Source organism: Schistocerca gregaria, chromosome 3, assembly GCF_023897955.1.
Source record: "Schistocerca gregaria isolate iqSchGreg1 chromosome 3, iqSchGreg1.2, whole genome shotgun sequence".
Classification (NCBI taxonomy): Eukaryota; Metazoa; Arthropoda; class Insecta; order Orthoptera; family Acrididae; genus Schistocerca; species Schistocerca gregaria.
In genome coordinates, this window is record NC_064922.1 from 365239324 (window position 1) to 365255233 (window position 15910).

Consider the following 15910-nt stretch of genomic DNA (forward strand, 5'->3'; position numbering starts at 1 on the left):
AATGATACAGTTTTATAACCCTGGCATAATGCCTAAATGTAGGCTACATGACATAGTCATGAATTCAGCATAAAGAGCAAAAAATTGAATATACCAGTCTACACAATGCACAATGTTCCACAATTTGCTATTAGGTGCTTTTAGGGAAAGACTAAGTAAATAAGGTTACATGATGTATCAATTGCACAGAAACAGTTCATTACCACACTACAAGGGATATCAAATTGTTTCGTGTTTTAACCCTCACATTAAAATGTGACAGTTATGACACACACATTCAGAAATATTAAGTCCACAATACAATTTTGTCAGATCCTCTGCAGTCATGTTGTCCCCTGAATGTACAAGGCTTTTATAAACAAGACCCCTTATGTAGTTTTACATTATGTGATTGTCTAGCTTAAATGTGGCAGACGAGTTTGTGAGACAGGGAAGTGGGCCAAGTTTGGAATGAACCTGGGCAGTGGGTCAGCAACTGTTGGTATGGTATAAAAGACAGATTAACATATTTTCTAGTAGTTTTCCATGCATTTAAGCAACTGCTTGGCTGGTTCTCAACTCCATCATAGAAAACATGATACACATAAACTTAAAATATGATAACAATGAGAACAAAATTTACACAGTTCAAAGGCAGATGATAAAAATGACTTCCCTCCCTTAGTTTAAGAGATGAGTGCTATATCTAGACACAAAGTTAGAATAGAAATAAAGTTGCCAAAATCATAAAAACAGATCCTGTATGATGTGATAAAAGTTAGACAAAATAGACTTCTTCTGTAGCTCTAAAAGAAAAAGTCAAATGTTGGGAACTTTTGGTCTACCTGGACCTATCCATCTTTTCACAAATGTTGCATTCTGGCAGTCTCCAAATGTTGCATTCAGATGGTCTCTGATGGGAAATACAAACATAAGGTGATACAAGAACAACATCAGATGATCATGAGGATAACATGTGGGAAAACTGTGCAAGAATAGACAGTAGCACAAGAATTAAAAGTAGATGTCAATTTTGTTGTCTTTGAAACAATTAAATAAACTGTCTCCATTCATATGTTTACATGTAAAATTTTATTTAATTCCCCACCACACCACTAAAACTGTTGTAGTTGTAAAACACCCTGTATATTATTTTGACAACATTATGCCAAGGATGGACTGCTACTCATCATATAGTGGAGATGTTGAGTTGCAGACAAACAGATCCAAAACACTGCTAAAAAAGTAAGCTTTCGGCCAGCAGGCCTCCTTCTGAATTTGACAACATACGCACACTCACTCATGCAAATGTTACTCATACACACATGACTGCTATCTCTGATGCCGAGACCAGACTGTAAGCAACAGTGCACTATGGGGGAAGCAATCTGGTGGTGGGGGATAAGAAGGAGGCAGGGGTAGGGAGGGGGATGGATAGGAGGATAGTGATAGGGGACAGCAAAGTGCTGCTTGTGTTGTGGGAGCATATAGAGAAGAGGTGCAGGGGGAGGGGGTGGAATAGAAGGCTGTGTAGTGCTGTAGTGGAGATAGGGAAGAGGATAAGTGGGTGAAGGACAATGACTAAGGAAGGTTGAGGCCAGGAGTGTTATGGGAACATAGAATATTTGCAGGGAGAGTTCCCACCTACACAATTCAGAAAAGCTGGTGTTAGTGGGAAAGATCCTCTTGGCCTCAACCTTCATTAGTCACTGTCCTTCACCCACCTATCCCCTTTCCTGTTCCCATTCTAGCACTACACATCTTTCTATCCCACAAATACACCCACAGTCTTTTTACTTCTCTCCTTTTCTCCCGACTCGCAGCTGTATGGTCCCATGAGCAGCACTTCACTCTCCTCCACTCCTACCCTACTATCCTTCAGCATCCCCACCCCACCCAGACTGCTTCTCCCAACATGCACTGTTGCTCACAGCCTGGTCTTGAAAGCCAGAGACAGTGGTCATATGTATATATTAGTAATGTTTGCATGAATGTGTCTGCATATGTCACTGAATTCCAAAGGCTTTTGGCCAATATATTACTCATTTAGCAGTCTTTTCGTTGAGTCTGTCTGTGACTCAACATCTCCACTATATGGTGAATAGCAATCCATCCTTTTCATAATAATGCCATTATTCCATTCCATATACTCCACTGTACACGACTTTCCTTAACACATTGAAAAACATTGGTTTTCCTGTCAGAAATTACAGTATTCTTCAGGAGTTTAAAGATTTTATCAATATAGCTACTGGTACTTGGAAAGTTTTATGTATTAAAGAATGAATTGAATCTTATCAGAGCAAAACTAATTCTTCACCTATTTCAAGGATGTTAGAACTGAATAGATCAGTTTGGATGAACTATAGAGAGATCAAGTCTGTCTGATTCATTGTCAGTCCTTAAGATATTTGACAAATTTTCTTGTAAACAATCCAGAAGACAAATTTTATCTTTCCATCCAGAGACAATATTACTGCAAGATCAAAAGGTATTTAGCAAGATTAATGATGTTGTATTTCCTAATTACATTCATGCTAATGTGCCTTCACATTTTGCTTGAGGTGCTCTGAATTGTTATGATTCAAATGTTTTTGCATGGGGAATGCAAAGGTTCTGTTTAAGTATAAAAGAAAAATGAAAGCATAAATTGAAAAATATAATTTACATGCCCTTCATTTTCAGTTATTGTTAATGATACTGCATAAGATTCCCGATATCATTGGTTTTTACCAAGATGAGAAATGCTTATTTCTTGGGTCTATAGTTCCACTGTCTTTCATGATGTCACAGGAAATTCTGGCGCAAAAATTAGAAAATGTGTTCTTAACCACTAGACTACTGACTCATTTACCTTTACACTGCACGAGGAGAGTGCTAAAGCGACAATGTAACTTTAACTGTAGTTTTTTTTTAAACTACTGAATGTTGGAACAACATCAAAATAGATGTTCATTTGCTTGCAAGCTTCTCTGATCCTACAAAATTTCTTCCATACCAGAGAGCAACGTATGTCACTAAAGTAAACAGATTGTATTTGTTGCCTGTTACCGTGATATGTTGACTTGCCTTGTTACCAGCTGTACCCTCTTAGTCAGAGACATTTTAGTAGCATTCGAGGACCATGCTCACACACAGATAACCTTATGTGATCTGAGCAAAGCCTTTGACTGTGTTGACCACTCACTTTTGCTCTCTAAACTTGAGTACTATGGAATATGTGATAAAAGTTTAAAACTCACCAAATCATATCTCAATAAAAGGAAACAGGTGGTGAGTTCAGGAAGTCATCTGTCAAACACACTCGAGGTTCAACACGCTATGCCGCAGGGATCTTAAGTGGGACCACTTCTCTTCCTTGTACACACACATGACTTACTAGAAAATATAGATGTAAAGACATATTTGTATGCAGATGATACAACTTTTCTATCTGTAAACCATGTAATTGATAACCTTGTAAGTGGTATGAAATTGGTAATAGAAAATGCAACATCATGGTTTAATGCAAATGGTCTACTATTAAATGAGGAAAAGACCCAGAATATGTGGTTCAGTCTATCAAAGACTACAAAAATTAAAAAAAAAAAAACCAAAGGCAAAGTTTTTAGGTATCATACTTGACAACAGTCTAACATGGAACTCTCATGTTGATCACATAATGGTTAGGTTGTCAAGAGTTATATATTTGTTGAAGAGGCTGATGTGTTGTGCGACATTTGAGTATGTAAGGACGGTGTCTTTGTCTTTTTTCGATCTGTTTTAAGGTATGGGTTAATACTCTGGGGAAACAGCAGAAAAATAAATGAAATTATGGTGATCCAGAAGAAAGCAATCAGAGTAATGGCTAAGGTAGATAATAGAACACATTGTAAACTATTGTTCATAAAATATAGAATTTTAACAGTTATTAATTTATATATTCTTGACAGTGTTGATAACATACTTGCTGAACTACCTAATTTAAGTGTAACACATTGAAGGCATGACTACTATACAAGAACCTGTACTTCTCTGCTGTTGCCACAAAATAGATTAGCTAAAACTAACAATAGTCATAAGTATATAGCAATTAAAATATATAACAAATTGTCTAAGAATTCCTCAATCAAGCCTGACAAATTAGTCAAAGAAAATGTACACAACTTCTTGTTAACTAATCCATTCTATTCATTAGAAGAATTTTTAGAAATGCCCAATATCAACTTAAATATGCAAAAATTTATTTTGTACAATTAATAGGTTAAGTGAACTGACAAAGTCTATTGCATGTAATAATGCTGAATGACCAATAAAGAATCTGAATCTGTGTGATATTGTGCTTGCTGCATGCTGTGTACACCAAAGACAGATGCATAAATTACAGAAAAATACATGTATACAAAGGTGCTTCTATATTGTACCATTTCTCCAAGGTGTTTAGCTTTTCTGGTCAGTCAATGTATTGACGAATCAATATTCTATAATTAAGCAGTGTGGCCCCTCCAAAGAAACATAATCAACATGCACGTGGAGACAAGGAGCATCATATTCATTCTATGATTTCAGTCTTATTTGTGTGTCTTTCTCAAAAAATAATCATGGTTGTTGTCATGCTTATTATGATAGTTGTGGATTTCACCAATGTATCCTTTTAGTACAAATCTCCAAGGGCTCTTTGAAAAATGTTTTGTTTCTTGAAGCTCAGGATTAAAACGATACTTTCATAACTTCTATGTTTTGTGCAATTTAAAATCTAAGCTTGAAAGTAATTTGATGTTTTCAGTAATAACTGATTTCCTTCATTTAAATGCACAAATTCCAGTAAAATCATCTACACTCTGAACAGGTAACGATGACTAGCACTCTTAACAACAACATACAGCAACTGATGCAAACTACTTAATGGCACAGCCTACTAGAAACACAGTGTATGACAGGAAAATAGTACAAGTTATTAAAAAGTATCAGAATTAAACATTTGAAAGGACTTTAACAGCCACTCTGTGATTCGTTCTTCCTCAGGACTTTGTAAATGGGCATTCATCTTTTGTTTTATGTAGTGTCACCACATCAATCTAAATTTTACCATAAGGAGAAAAAATATACTGTTGACTTAAGAGGGCACTGACCAAACATCCTGATCTTGATTTTGCTTTTCATGAAGAGTATGCAGCAACTCTCATTCTCTTGTATAGAAAAATTCATGTTTGAAGTAATCAGATTAATATGAATACCTGCTGTTCAACACGGTAAAGCCGTGCTCCTATTGTCATGGGTTTTACATTGCCACATCGATCAATTCCAGCCAAGTAACTGCCTGGTTTTCCAAGTGTCTGGTCTAATCTCCTCTGTAGTTCCTGTAACAGAAGCAAATGAAATTATTATTTTATTCTCATATCTGTTCTAAAAGCAATTTTTTTCTTTTCTTTAAAAAATATAAGGAAATAACAAACAATAAATTGTTCTGGCACTGGCTGAATCAATCTGCATTTTAAGTATTATTAATAAAAGACAAAGATGGGATTTATGCTCTGGGAAAAGTGCAAATCACTGTTTAGCTGGCAAAATAATTAGACGTAAGCACTGAATTCTGAAATTTTTGAACCACAACTTTTCTTTCAGGGTAGGAAAGAGATTTAGGTGATGTAGAGGGTCACCATAGAGCTGGAGAGCTCTAATGCTTACAGTTCCCTGAAGAACCACTATATCAAGAGCTCACCCAAGATCTGAGTCAGAGGGGAGAGGGAGAGTGGCAATTTTTATTGGTTTCATAGTGGAACAGAGGGCAAAAAGATTATGAAATTTCATGATACATGGCTCTGGGTACACCACTTGTTACTTGGCAGTATCCATTATGAGAGATCAGGATGCTTTGGATCATTGTTAACTATGCAGTCAATGGTCATCTTTTCTTCTTCTTTATATCTTTCTGCTTATGCAGGCCATTCTCATCATATTTTATACACACCAAAACTGTTTAAGAACTATGTTTGGAAAAGTCAAACAATGGAAAGCCCAGGATGAAATAACAACAATGAAATTGCTACTCATCACATAGAAGAGAAACTGAGTTGTGGATAGACACAATGAAAAAGATTGTTAAACATTTAAGCTTCCAGACATAAAGGCCCTTCAACCAAAATAGAAAGCACAGGTGTATTCTTACAAATACAACTTACTCATATATGACCACTGTCTCTGGCCTCCGGGGTAAAGAAAAACACATACACAGGCACTAGTGATAGAGAACAAATTCTCTTTTGTAATAAAGGCTGTCAGATATTGCAATGGCACAAAAAGGAATCCAACAAAAGTTTAACAGAAAGATGGAATGGTTGGTCAGTATTTAGCTTCATGAGGAAATTCCAGTTCTACATCTCGTCCCAACAACAAGAGGGTCACTCTTACCATGGGGAGTGAGTGCCCTGTCCATCCTTTCTAACCTTCTCCAACCTATCTCTCTTTCCTATAAAATGAAAGAATTAATAGTTCTAAAAGCTAGGACAGTTTTTTCTACTTTCATCTCTGTCTGTTGACTGTTCTGGGATTTTATCTCCTGAAGGAGATACTGGCTACCCACCCAGTATACTTCAAACAATGGAAAATCCAGTATAGAATGTAACAATTCTATGAAAAGGGTGGTTGCTACTCATCACATAGTGGAGATCCTGAGGCACAGATAGGCACAAGAAGAAGACTGTGAGAAAGTGAGCTTTCGGCCAACAAGGTCTTCATCGAAAATATACAAAACACCAACTCTCTCTCTCTCTCTCTCTCTCTCTCTCTCTCTCTCTCTCTCACACACACACACACACACACACACACACACACACACACACACACACACAAATGCATGCACACGCAAATGCAACTCGCACACATATGACTACAGTCTCTGGCTGCTGAAGCCAGGCTGGGAATAGCAGTGCGTGATGGGAGAGGAAACCACGTGGTAGGGGTAAGGAGGAGGCTGGGGCGATGAACTGGAGGGATGGGATAGCAGAAGAGAGGCAGGAGATGGTCAAGTGCTGCTTATGGGGAAGTACAGGGACAAGCAGCTAGAGTCAGTCGGGAGGTTAGACAGAGGATTGTGGGGAGGGGGGGGGGGGGGGGAGGGGGCGAGTGGGAAAGCAGAAAAGTAAGAAGATTGAGGGTTTATTGTTGGAGTAGAGGCCTGTGCAGGGCTGGAATGGGAATGGGAATGGGGAAGGGTCTAGACACGTAAGGACAATGACTAACAAAGGTTGAGGCTAGAAGTGTTACAGGAACATAGGATATATTGTAGAGAGAGTTCCTACCTGCACAATTCATAAAAGCTGGTGTTGGTGGGAAGGATGATGATGGCACAGGATGTGAAGCAGTCACTGGAATGAAGAACATCATGTTGGACAGTGTGCTCAGTCAATGGGTGGTCCAGCTCTTTCTTGGGCACAGTTTGTTGATGGTCATTCTTGCAGATAGACAGATTGTTTGTTGAGATGCCCACATAAAATGCAGCATAGTAGTTGCAGCTTAGCTTTTAGACCATGCGACTGGTTTCACTGGTAGCGCTCCCTTTGATGGGATATGTGATGTTTGTGACCAAACTGTAGACAGGTGGTGGTGGGAGGCTGTATGGGACAGGGCCATGAAGCAAGGGTTGAGAGCATGCATTTTGTAGGGATGGACAAGGATGTTGTGTAGCTCTAGCGGTTGACGGAATACCACTATGTGAGATTTGGGAAGGATAGTGGGTACAACATTCCTCATTTCAGGGCGCGACAAGAGCTAGTCAAAATCCTGGTGGAGAATGTGATCAGTTGCTCCAGTCTTGGGTGGTACTGAGTCCAAGGGGAATGTTCCTGTGCAGCCAGATGGTAGGACTTTGGGAGGTGCTGGGTGACTGGAGAGATAAGGCTAGAGACTTCTGTTTTTGTACAAGGTAGGTAGGGTAATTACAGTCTGTGAAGGCCTCAGTGAGACTCTCGGTATACTGCAAGGGGTATTGCTTGTCACTACAGATGCAACAGCCACAGATGGCTAAGCTTTTTGGAAGGGACTTGTTTGTATAGACTGGGTGGCACTTCAAAGTGGTGGTATCCAGTGAAGCGAATGGTGGAGAAGGCATAGAGGTTCTGGAGGAATGTGGATAGGATGTCCTCACCCTTGATCCAGATCATAAAGATGTCATCAATGAATCTGAAAAAGGCGAGTGGTTTGCTATTCTGGGTGTTTAAGAAGGATTCCTCTAGATGGCTTTGCATTGGATAGTGCCATGCGGGTGCCCACCATGGATTTGTTTGCAGGTAAAGCCTTCAAAGGAAAAATAAGTGTTGGCGAGGATATAGCTGGTCATGGTGACTAGGAAGGAGGTTGCTGGTTTGGATCTGTCTGCCATTGGGCAACAGTGGTAAGGCCATGGGCATTAGGGATGTTCGTGTAAAGGGAGGTGACATCAACAGTGATAGGCAGGGTACCATGTGGTAAAGGAACAGGAACTGTGCAGAGTCAGTGGAGTAAATGGTCAGTATATTTTATACAGGAGGGTAGGTTGTGGGTCATAGGCTGAAGGTGTTGGTCTACAAGAGCAGAAATTCTCTCAGTGGAGTCACAATAACCGTCTACAATTGGGTGTCCTGGTTGTTTGGCTTTGTGGACTTCAGGAAGCATGTAGAAGGTAGGAGTTCAGTGAGTTGTACAGCTGAGGAGAGAGATGGACTCTGGGAAGAGGTTATGGGATGGGCCTAATGATTTGAGGAGAGACTGGAGATCTTGCTTGATTTCAGGAATGGAGTCACTGTGGCATGGTTTATACTTACGTGGATCTGGCAGCTGGAGTCCTTTCAGATAATCCTTGTGGTTCAAAACAACAGTGGTGGAGCCTTTGTGAGCATGTCAGATTATAAGGTTGTGATCAGCTTTTAACTGGTGGATTGCAGTTCTTTCTGTGCATGTAAGGTTAGTTTGCATGTTGAGGGATTTGGGGAATGATGGTGAGGCAAGGTTCAAGGTTAAAAAATTCTGGAGAGTTAACAAGGGGTCATTTGGGGGCAGTGAGGGTAGATCACAGTTGGATGGAGTAGTGAACTGAATCAGGCAGGGTTGAACATTGGTCTCTGGTTGAGTCTCATTGATAGGGTTGGCAGCAAAAAAGTGTTTCAGTTGTAGGGACTGGGAGAAGAGAAGGTCTTTAACAATTTCTGCATGATTCAATCTTGCAGTGGGCAAAAGGTGCAATATATCCTACATTCTCGTAACCCTCCTAGCCTCCACCTTCATTAGTCATTGTCCTTACCCATCTAGCCCCTTCCCTGTTCCCATACTAGCACTACACCGCCCTCTGTTCCATCAACACACTCTCAGTATTTTTACTTCTCTCCTTTTTGGCTATCTCTTCCCCTCCCCACCCTCTGTCTAGCTTCCCAACTGCACCTAGCTGCCTACCCTTTTCTACCTCATCCCTGTATGCTCCCACAAGCAGCATTTTACTGTCCCCCACTCCTACATTGCTAACTTCCCCCTCCCTGTCCCAGCCTTGTCCTTGTCCTCACCACCTGGTTGCCTCTCCCATAAGTGCTGGTGCTCATTGTCTGGCTTCAGAGGCCAGAGACTGTGGTCAAGTGTGTGTGAGTTGTGTTTGTGTGAGTGTGTTTGTGTATGTTGTCTATTTTCAATGAAGGCCTCAGTGGCCAAAAGCTCACTTCAGTCTTCTTGTTGTGCCTATCTGCAACTCAGCAACTCTGCTATAAGATGAGTAGCAACTGCCCTTTTCATAATATTGTTACACCCCATATAGTTTTCTCAAGTGAACATTACTTTTATTTAAACAGACACAATAAGAATTTGTTCATTGAAGAGAGAAGATACTGAACATTTCACAAATATTTTACACATACCTTTATGCGCACCATCATGTTGAGATGCCCTTGGCTGTACTGTTCTATGACATCACGAACATCATATGGTTTCCGTGCTTGCTGGAATTTCCTTCTAGCAACAAAGTATTTTATCTTTCGTATTGCTCTTATTGCATTACGGTGTGCCTCAGTTAACCTGCAACATTTTTTAAAAATAAATACTTAGAAATGGTAGATACACATAATAATTATTGCCACACTCAATATTGCTACTGTTAAATACCACCTTCTTTATATATTGCGACTGAGAAATGTATGCTGCTCAGCCACTTTGGATATTTCAAAGGTTTCTGTTGCCATGCAAAGCTTAGGGCCTGATAGTGCAGTTCTAATTCTTTTAGTGAATTTTACTTTACAAAAACTTGGTATACTATGTATAGAGACAGCAAACCATGAGGAAATGAGCGAACATGCAAACTGTTCAATGTGGTAAGTCTTGTCTGTTTTTCATTAAAAATTCTTTGCTAGGTGTTTATTTTCATTTTTATTAATAAATTATATCTTTTCTTTGCAGTCCATGAAACTGTAGTGTGGTAAAATGCTGTGAGTGCTGATAAAATTGTTTCTTTTGTTCTGGGCGCAAAATAAATCTCGACACCAATTCATGAAGTAGTACCAGACCATCCTACAGTAGTCCCTTTTTAATAATATGGCATATTTACTTGAAGGATCAATGCATATAGCCAAAACTGATGTACATAACAGAAATTACTCCTATATGAATTAGCAACAAACATTATGCCAATTATAAACATACATACACAGATTACATACAGTCTTTGTTTCTCCCAAATGTATCAGTATAAGAACTATGCATTCTTTAATAAAAGTTTTCAATGATCTGCCCCATTGCATAACACAGTAAATTAAAAAAAATATTATTTAAAAAATAAGCCATAACTCCACTGATATCTTTCTTGTTGAGCATAATTTTAGACATAATGAATATGACAATGGACATCTTAAATGTATCAAGGATTGACTCCACACTAGTTCCTCTCAATAAATGCACTTCAACTTTAGTGCATGTAATGGTATTCGGTGTTTTAGTGCCACAGACAAAACTGGAGTAATTCCACATTATTTTCTACATGCTACTGACATCAATTACAATCTGGTGTTGTATAATTTATAGCTATTAGTCCTCTCTCTCTTTCACTGATGATACAGTAAAAATACTGTAAAGCATCAGTGTGGCTTAGTACTCTAGTTATTTGTCTTTTTGTTGTTGTGTATTCACTGCTGTTTTTCTGAAGATAATAGTAGAACTCAAACCTTATAAACCTAGCAGGTGCATGAGTTTCACTGCTTTCTGGACATTTCTGTAGTGCAAGTGCATACCACACTGATCTGTCTTTGCATGCTGTTCATTTTGCACACTTATTACAGGTCAACTGACTAAACGAATGACTGAATTAGTAGAACTGATGATAATGTGATCAGATACTGAACCATGTGTAGCCAAGATGTTATGCTTCTTTTAAGAAATTCATACTGTTTAGTGTCTGATAATCTCAGTCCTTTGATCCATGTCTTAGTATCCTGTATAAGCTCTACAAAAATTTCTTATCAGAGAGATAACTACAATTTCACGACATCTCCAATATGCTTGAAAAAGTGATTCACAGATGAAGAGAACTGCTACTACTACTACTACTACTAGTACTACTACTACTATTACTACTACATTCCAGGGCAACAGCTACTGAACCTGATAATTCTATCTAATCAGTAACAGATATAAAGTGTTGTTTTCCTACAATAAACACACACTTTTTACCAGAGCACCATTTTTTCTTAAAACTATCTGCTTCTCCTCATCTTTTGTACTAGCGGTTTTTCCTTCGCTATATATAAAAGCCTTAATTTTGTTTCCCAATGTAGCTATCTTCCTTTCATAGCATATGGGCTCTGATCTCTGGATTACTTACTTCAGCAGCATTATGCCTCGTTATGAGCTACAGTATCAATACTGGAGATGTTCCTTACTGACAGATACAGTTTCCTCTTTGTACTACAAGATATTTTTAATTTCTGAATCTTCTTCTTTTCCCTAGTGTTTATCCCATCTAACACAGGGTCTGCTTTTTCATTATTTTATTTTATTATTTAACTCTGTGTTTGGATGTACTTCCTGATAGAACAGATGTCAAAGCAATCTAAAGGAAGGAAGTCATGAGTGCCATCTGTCAGTGAATCATATAAACATTGTATTTTAACTGTTGGTGTACCATATTATGTAAGATGGAATTTGGGGAATCACCATACTTCATTTTTTTAAATCTACACAGAAGAATTTGAAAGAGAGGCCCGTGATATGATACTATACCATTTTTCTAACTAAACATTGCAAAATGCCTCTCACTTTGACTTTTGTAGGGGATTCTAGACAGAAGAAAACCAGATGAGACATCATAAATGACATCCTGGGCAGAGATAAATTGGAAGAAATCATCCTTTGGGTATCTTCTGTAAAGTTTCCAAAGCTTCAGTTTGTCTGGACCTCAAACTTCTACTTCGATCATAAAAATGCTACTGTATAAATGGCACCTCTCTTCTTGCATGAATGGAGACATACCTTCACTATAGAAAGTGGATGATGACGCAGACAGTATGTGTCACACGAATTTGGGGGTGGGAGAGGGGATTGGGGCTGGAGGAAGAAACATAGTATGTGGAATCCCATGAGGTTATGATGAAGTCTACCCCTGTTTTTAATCTACATAACTGATCTTCGAATGGCTTTAAGCGATAATAAAAAAATTGCAATGTTCCTTGATGACACAAGCATACTAAACAAGAATGCGAACTCAATCTCACCTGATTCCGCTGGCATGGTAGCTAAACAGGTCTACAAATAATTGACAGCAAACAGTGTAAGTCCTCGTCTTTCAAAGACTCATTGTACGCCATTTATAATAATCAAAAATGACTGGCTAGTACCAGGAGTAGAAATTAATAAGCACATATGAAACAAAACACTTTGTGTAATGTTCCCTGGAGTCCAGTTGCATAAAAGTTAAAAATGAGTCAACAGGTAGATAAATGCATACAGAAGCACAGTTTGGCATGTTCTGCACTTGGAAGTACCTTATCTCTCACTGTGTATGCATAAAGACTAGCTTGCTGAATATTTCTGCACAATTTTATTCCATGTTGTCCTATGGAAACATGTTCTGAGGAAACATACCTAAAAAAATTAAATGGTAATTTGGCAATCGTACGCAGTAAGTGTATTGTGTAAAGTAGATAAGCAGGTATTATTATTTCAGAGACCTAGTTAAGGGTCTTGAAAGTCTTGCACTTACTTTCTAGAACATACTCTTTAATGGTAAGTATTGTTAACAATAAAAATCAGTTTTAGCTAATCTGTAATTTGCAATGTCACAGGACAAGATATTATAAAAACTTCCATGTAGACTTTGTTCCCTTACTCATGATTTAGGGTGGAGTTATGTACTCTGATGCAAATGTTTTGAACAAGTTCCCGTCTTATATAAAGTAAGAAATTGGAAATCAACACCACTCCAAAAGAAAATTAAAAAGGTACCTTATTAGTCACTACATATTACATTTAGCTGGTGTACGCATGAATAATATTAATATGTTAATGCCCATTGCATGACTTATCATATGATGAACAAATAAAAATCATATATCATGCAAATAATTTTTAGAGCTCCAAAGTTGCCTGATCTGAGTTTTCTCGACTCTTTATAGAGAGCTGACCACAGCGAATCTGATTGGTGTTAGTTTTATAATTCTGAAACAGCTAATTGTACTGAGATCTGTATGTTGTCAATATCATGGAATGGATGTAAGAAATGAAAATAATTAATTAGTCTCAATTTTTAGAAAAGTAACACTGCTGCAAGAATTTACATTGAAATGCCACTCAATCTGTTTTATAACTGACAAAAAACTCATGTATGTTATATCATACAGTGAAAAATAGTGTGAAGTTTACTATCTTCTGTACAGACAGTACCAAAAACTGCTTGAAGTGTCTAGCAGTATTGAAAGAGGGAGAAAATAGTGATGTATGTCAAGAAACTTATACCAGTGATGAAGTTGAGGTGTGTCTGAATCCTCCAGCGAGTGGGCATAATAGTGACTGGGATTACACTAATTGTGATAAAGGTGAAAGAATACATTTCATGAAATTACATAAGAGACTGCTTTATCAAAAAGCTAAAATCAGGATAATTAAACATACTGTTGTTGGACATAATGAATGACAAAATACCCTGAACATATGTCACAAAAGTGTAGAACATGTGAATGAAAGAAAAAATACTGTTCATGACTTGTTATATATAAATCCAACATAAACAGTTTTCCAAAAATTACAGAAAAACAATAACACATATAGCAATTTATTCAAAATGGTGTATGGCAATACTTTCATGACTGACATTTACAAGGAAAATATCAATTAATCTACAATGAAAGGCTACACAAATTTAGAAATCTCAGTAGACAAACTGTGAACTTACTCTGGGATTTTCATACTGTCTGGATAAGTTAGACTTCCATTTCAAAGACTTACTGGGAAACTGAAAAGGATACTAATAATGGTATTGTCTCTATAGCCATGAAAAGGAATACATGAGCTGTACATGGACTTCTACATCTCAGTGATAATTCAGAAATTAATTCATACTGTAGCCTCAGCTGTTGCCTCCACCACAGCCACCATCTGCACAGCAAGATGGCCCTGCCAACTCCCCAGTAAGGAAGAGGGACTTGGCATCTCACTGGAGCCTTAGTGTCTATCCACATTCCACACAACAGAGTGCTGTGGGATGCCAACTTAGCAGCAGCTCCAGCCTGCCTATGGCAGCTGCTGCAGTATCTAGGGGCATCACATCTGCCATATACAGCACTTCTGTGAGCCAGGTGACACCATCAAGACTTTCTAGTATTATTCAGCTAGACGACCTTATAGGATGGTGCCTAGTGGTTTGCCAGTCAATGTAAGTTCCAGTCTCAGCCTTGCTGTCTCGCAACATCAAAAGAACTGTGAGTCTGTCAGAGAGGAGCGCATACCAGTTGGAACACCTTCAACACTGTTAGTGCAGCATGTATGGGTTTTGCAAACAGCAGTGTTTCTCAGCTTGTACTTTCAAGAATTGTTATTATCTTAGATCAGTTCTCATCAAATCACACCAACATTTTCAGTTGCATTCACACAGAATCTGTTTCATTTACAACCCAGAACCAAATGTAATTGCATACTTGTGTACTCTCTGAGTTGGTGTTAAAGTTCTATTGTTTCTGGCTACCTAGCCATACATCTCAACAGGATACTAAAGTGCCAAGAAGGTTAACATTTATTTTTTCTGTGTTGCTTGTAAAGGGACACCCTCCTCTAGCATTGCTTTTCTTCAACACAAGTGGTCTGTACCAAAAATAATTAGACATATTTATACAAGTTAATATTATTTCAACTGTTTTTCCAGAAGAAATGCATATGTTTTTGTACATAATGTATTATATTTCAGGCTAAAATGTATAAAAAGAAATAACTTTATTTACGCTGTCACAATCGATATGTGCTAGCTTTGAATGAACAGTTAAAATTTCTTTAAGAAACATTTGGGACTGCAAGATATTAGACACACGTAAAATTTCTATTATGAATTACACAATTTAGTGCAATTTATTAAATTTATTTCTGGATTCATTTATAAAATAATGATATAAATTGGTGGAAAGTCATTTGTTAAGAAAATTTGTAAACTCCATGGAATATTGTCAATACTGCAGAATGGATTAATGGTTGGTGTGCCACTGATGTGATCGAACATGTTTTTAATTTTGGCAGTAACAATGACATTTTCAGTTTTGTTGAAATAGAAATTGTAAAGACAGTGTGTTATAGAAAAAATGTGAGATAAACATAAAAACAGAAATCACTGCTGAACCAAATCTTCAGAAGTTATTATATGAACTGGAACCAAGAGATCCTACAATATCAAAAATTTCACCTTCAAGATTCAGCACCTAGACACGAAGAACTGGAGCCAACTACAACAAAATAAGATTAGTAA

The 15910-nt window shown here is 37.8% G+C and overlaps 1 protein-coding gene across 3 annotated transcripts in view; it reads right to left on the reverse strand.

Annotated features, from left to right (window-relative positions):
• The window catches only part of LOC126353821 (potassium voltage-gated channel subfamily KQT member 1-like), a 2608463-nt gene that overhangs the window by 14046 nt on the left and 2578507 nt on the right, over positions 1-15910 (reverse strand). For all 3 annotated transcript variants that reach the window (XM_050002939.1, XM_050002938.1, XM_050002941.1), the window contains 2 exons: positions 9837-9993; positions 5196-5318 (listed from right to left, as the gene is read on the reverse strand). In XM_050002939.1, coding sequence (XP_049858896.1) covers positions 5196-5318; positions 9837-9993 — 280 coding nt within the window. The remainder of the gene's footprint in view (positions 1-5195; positions 5319-9836; positions 9994-15910) is intronic.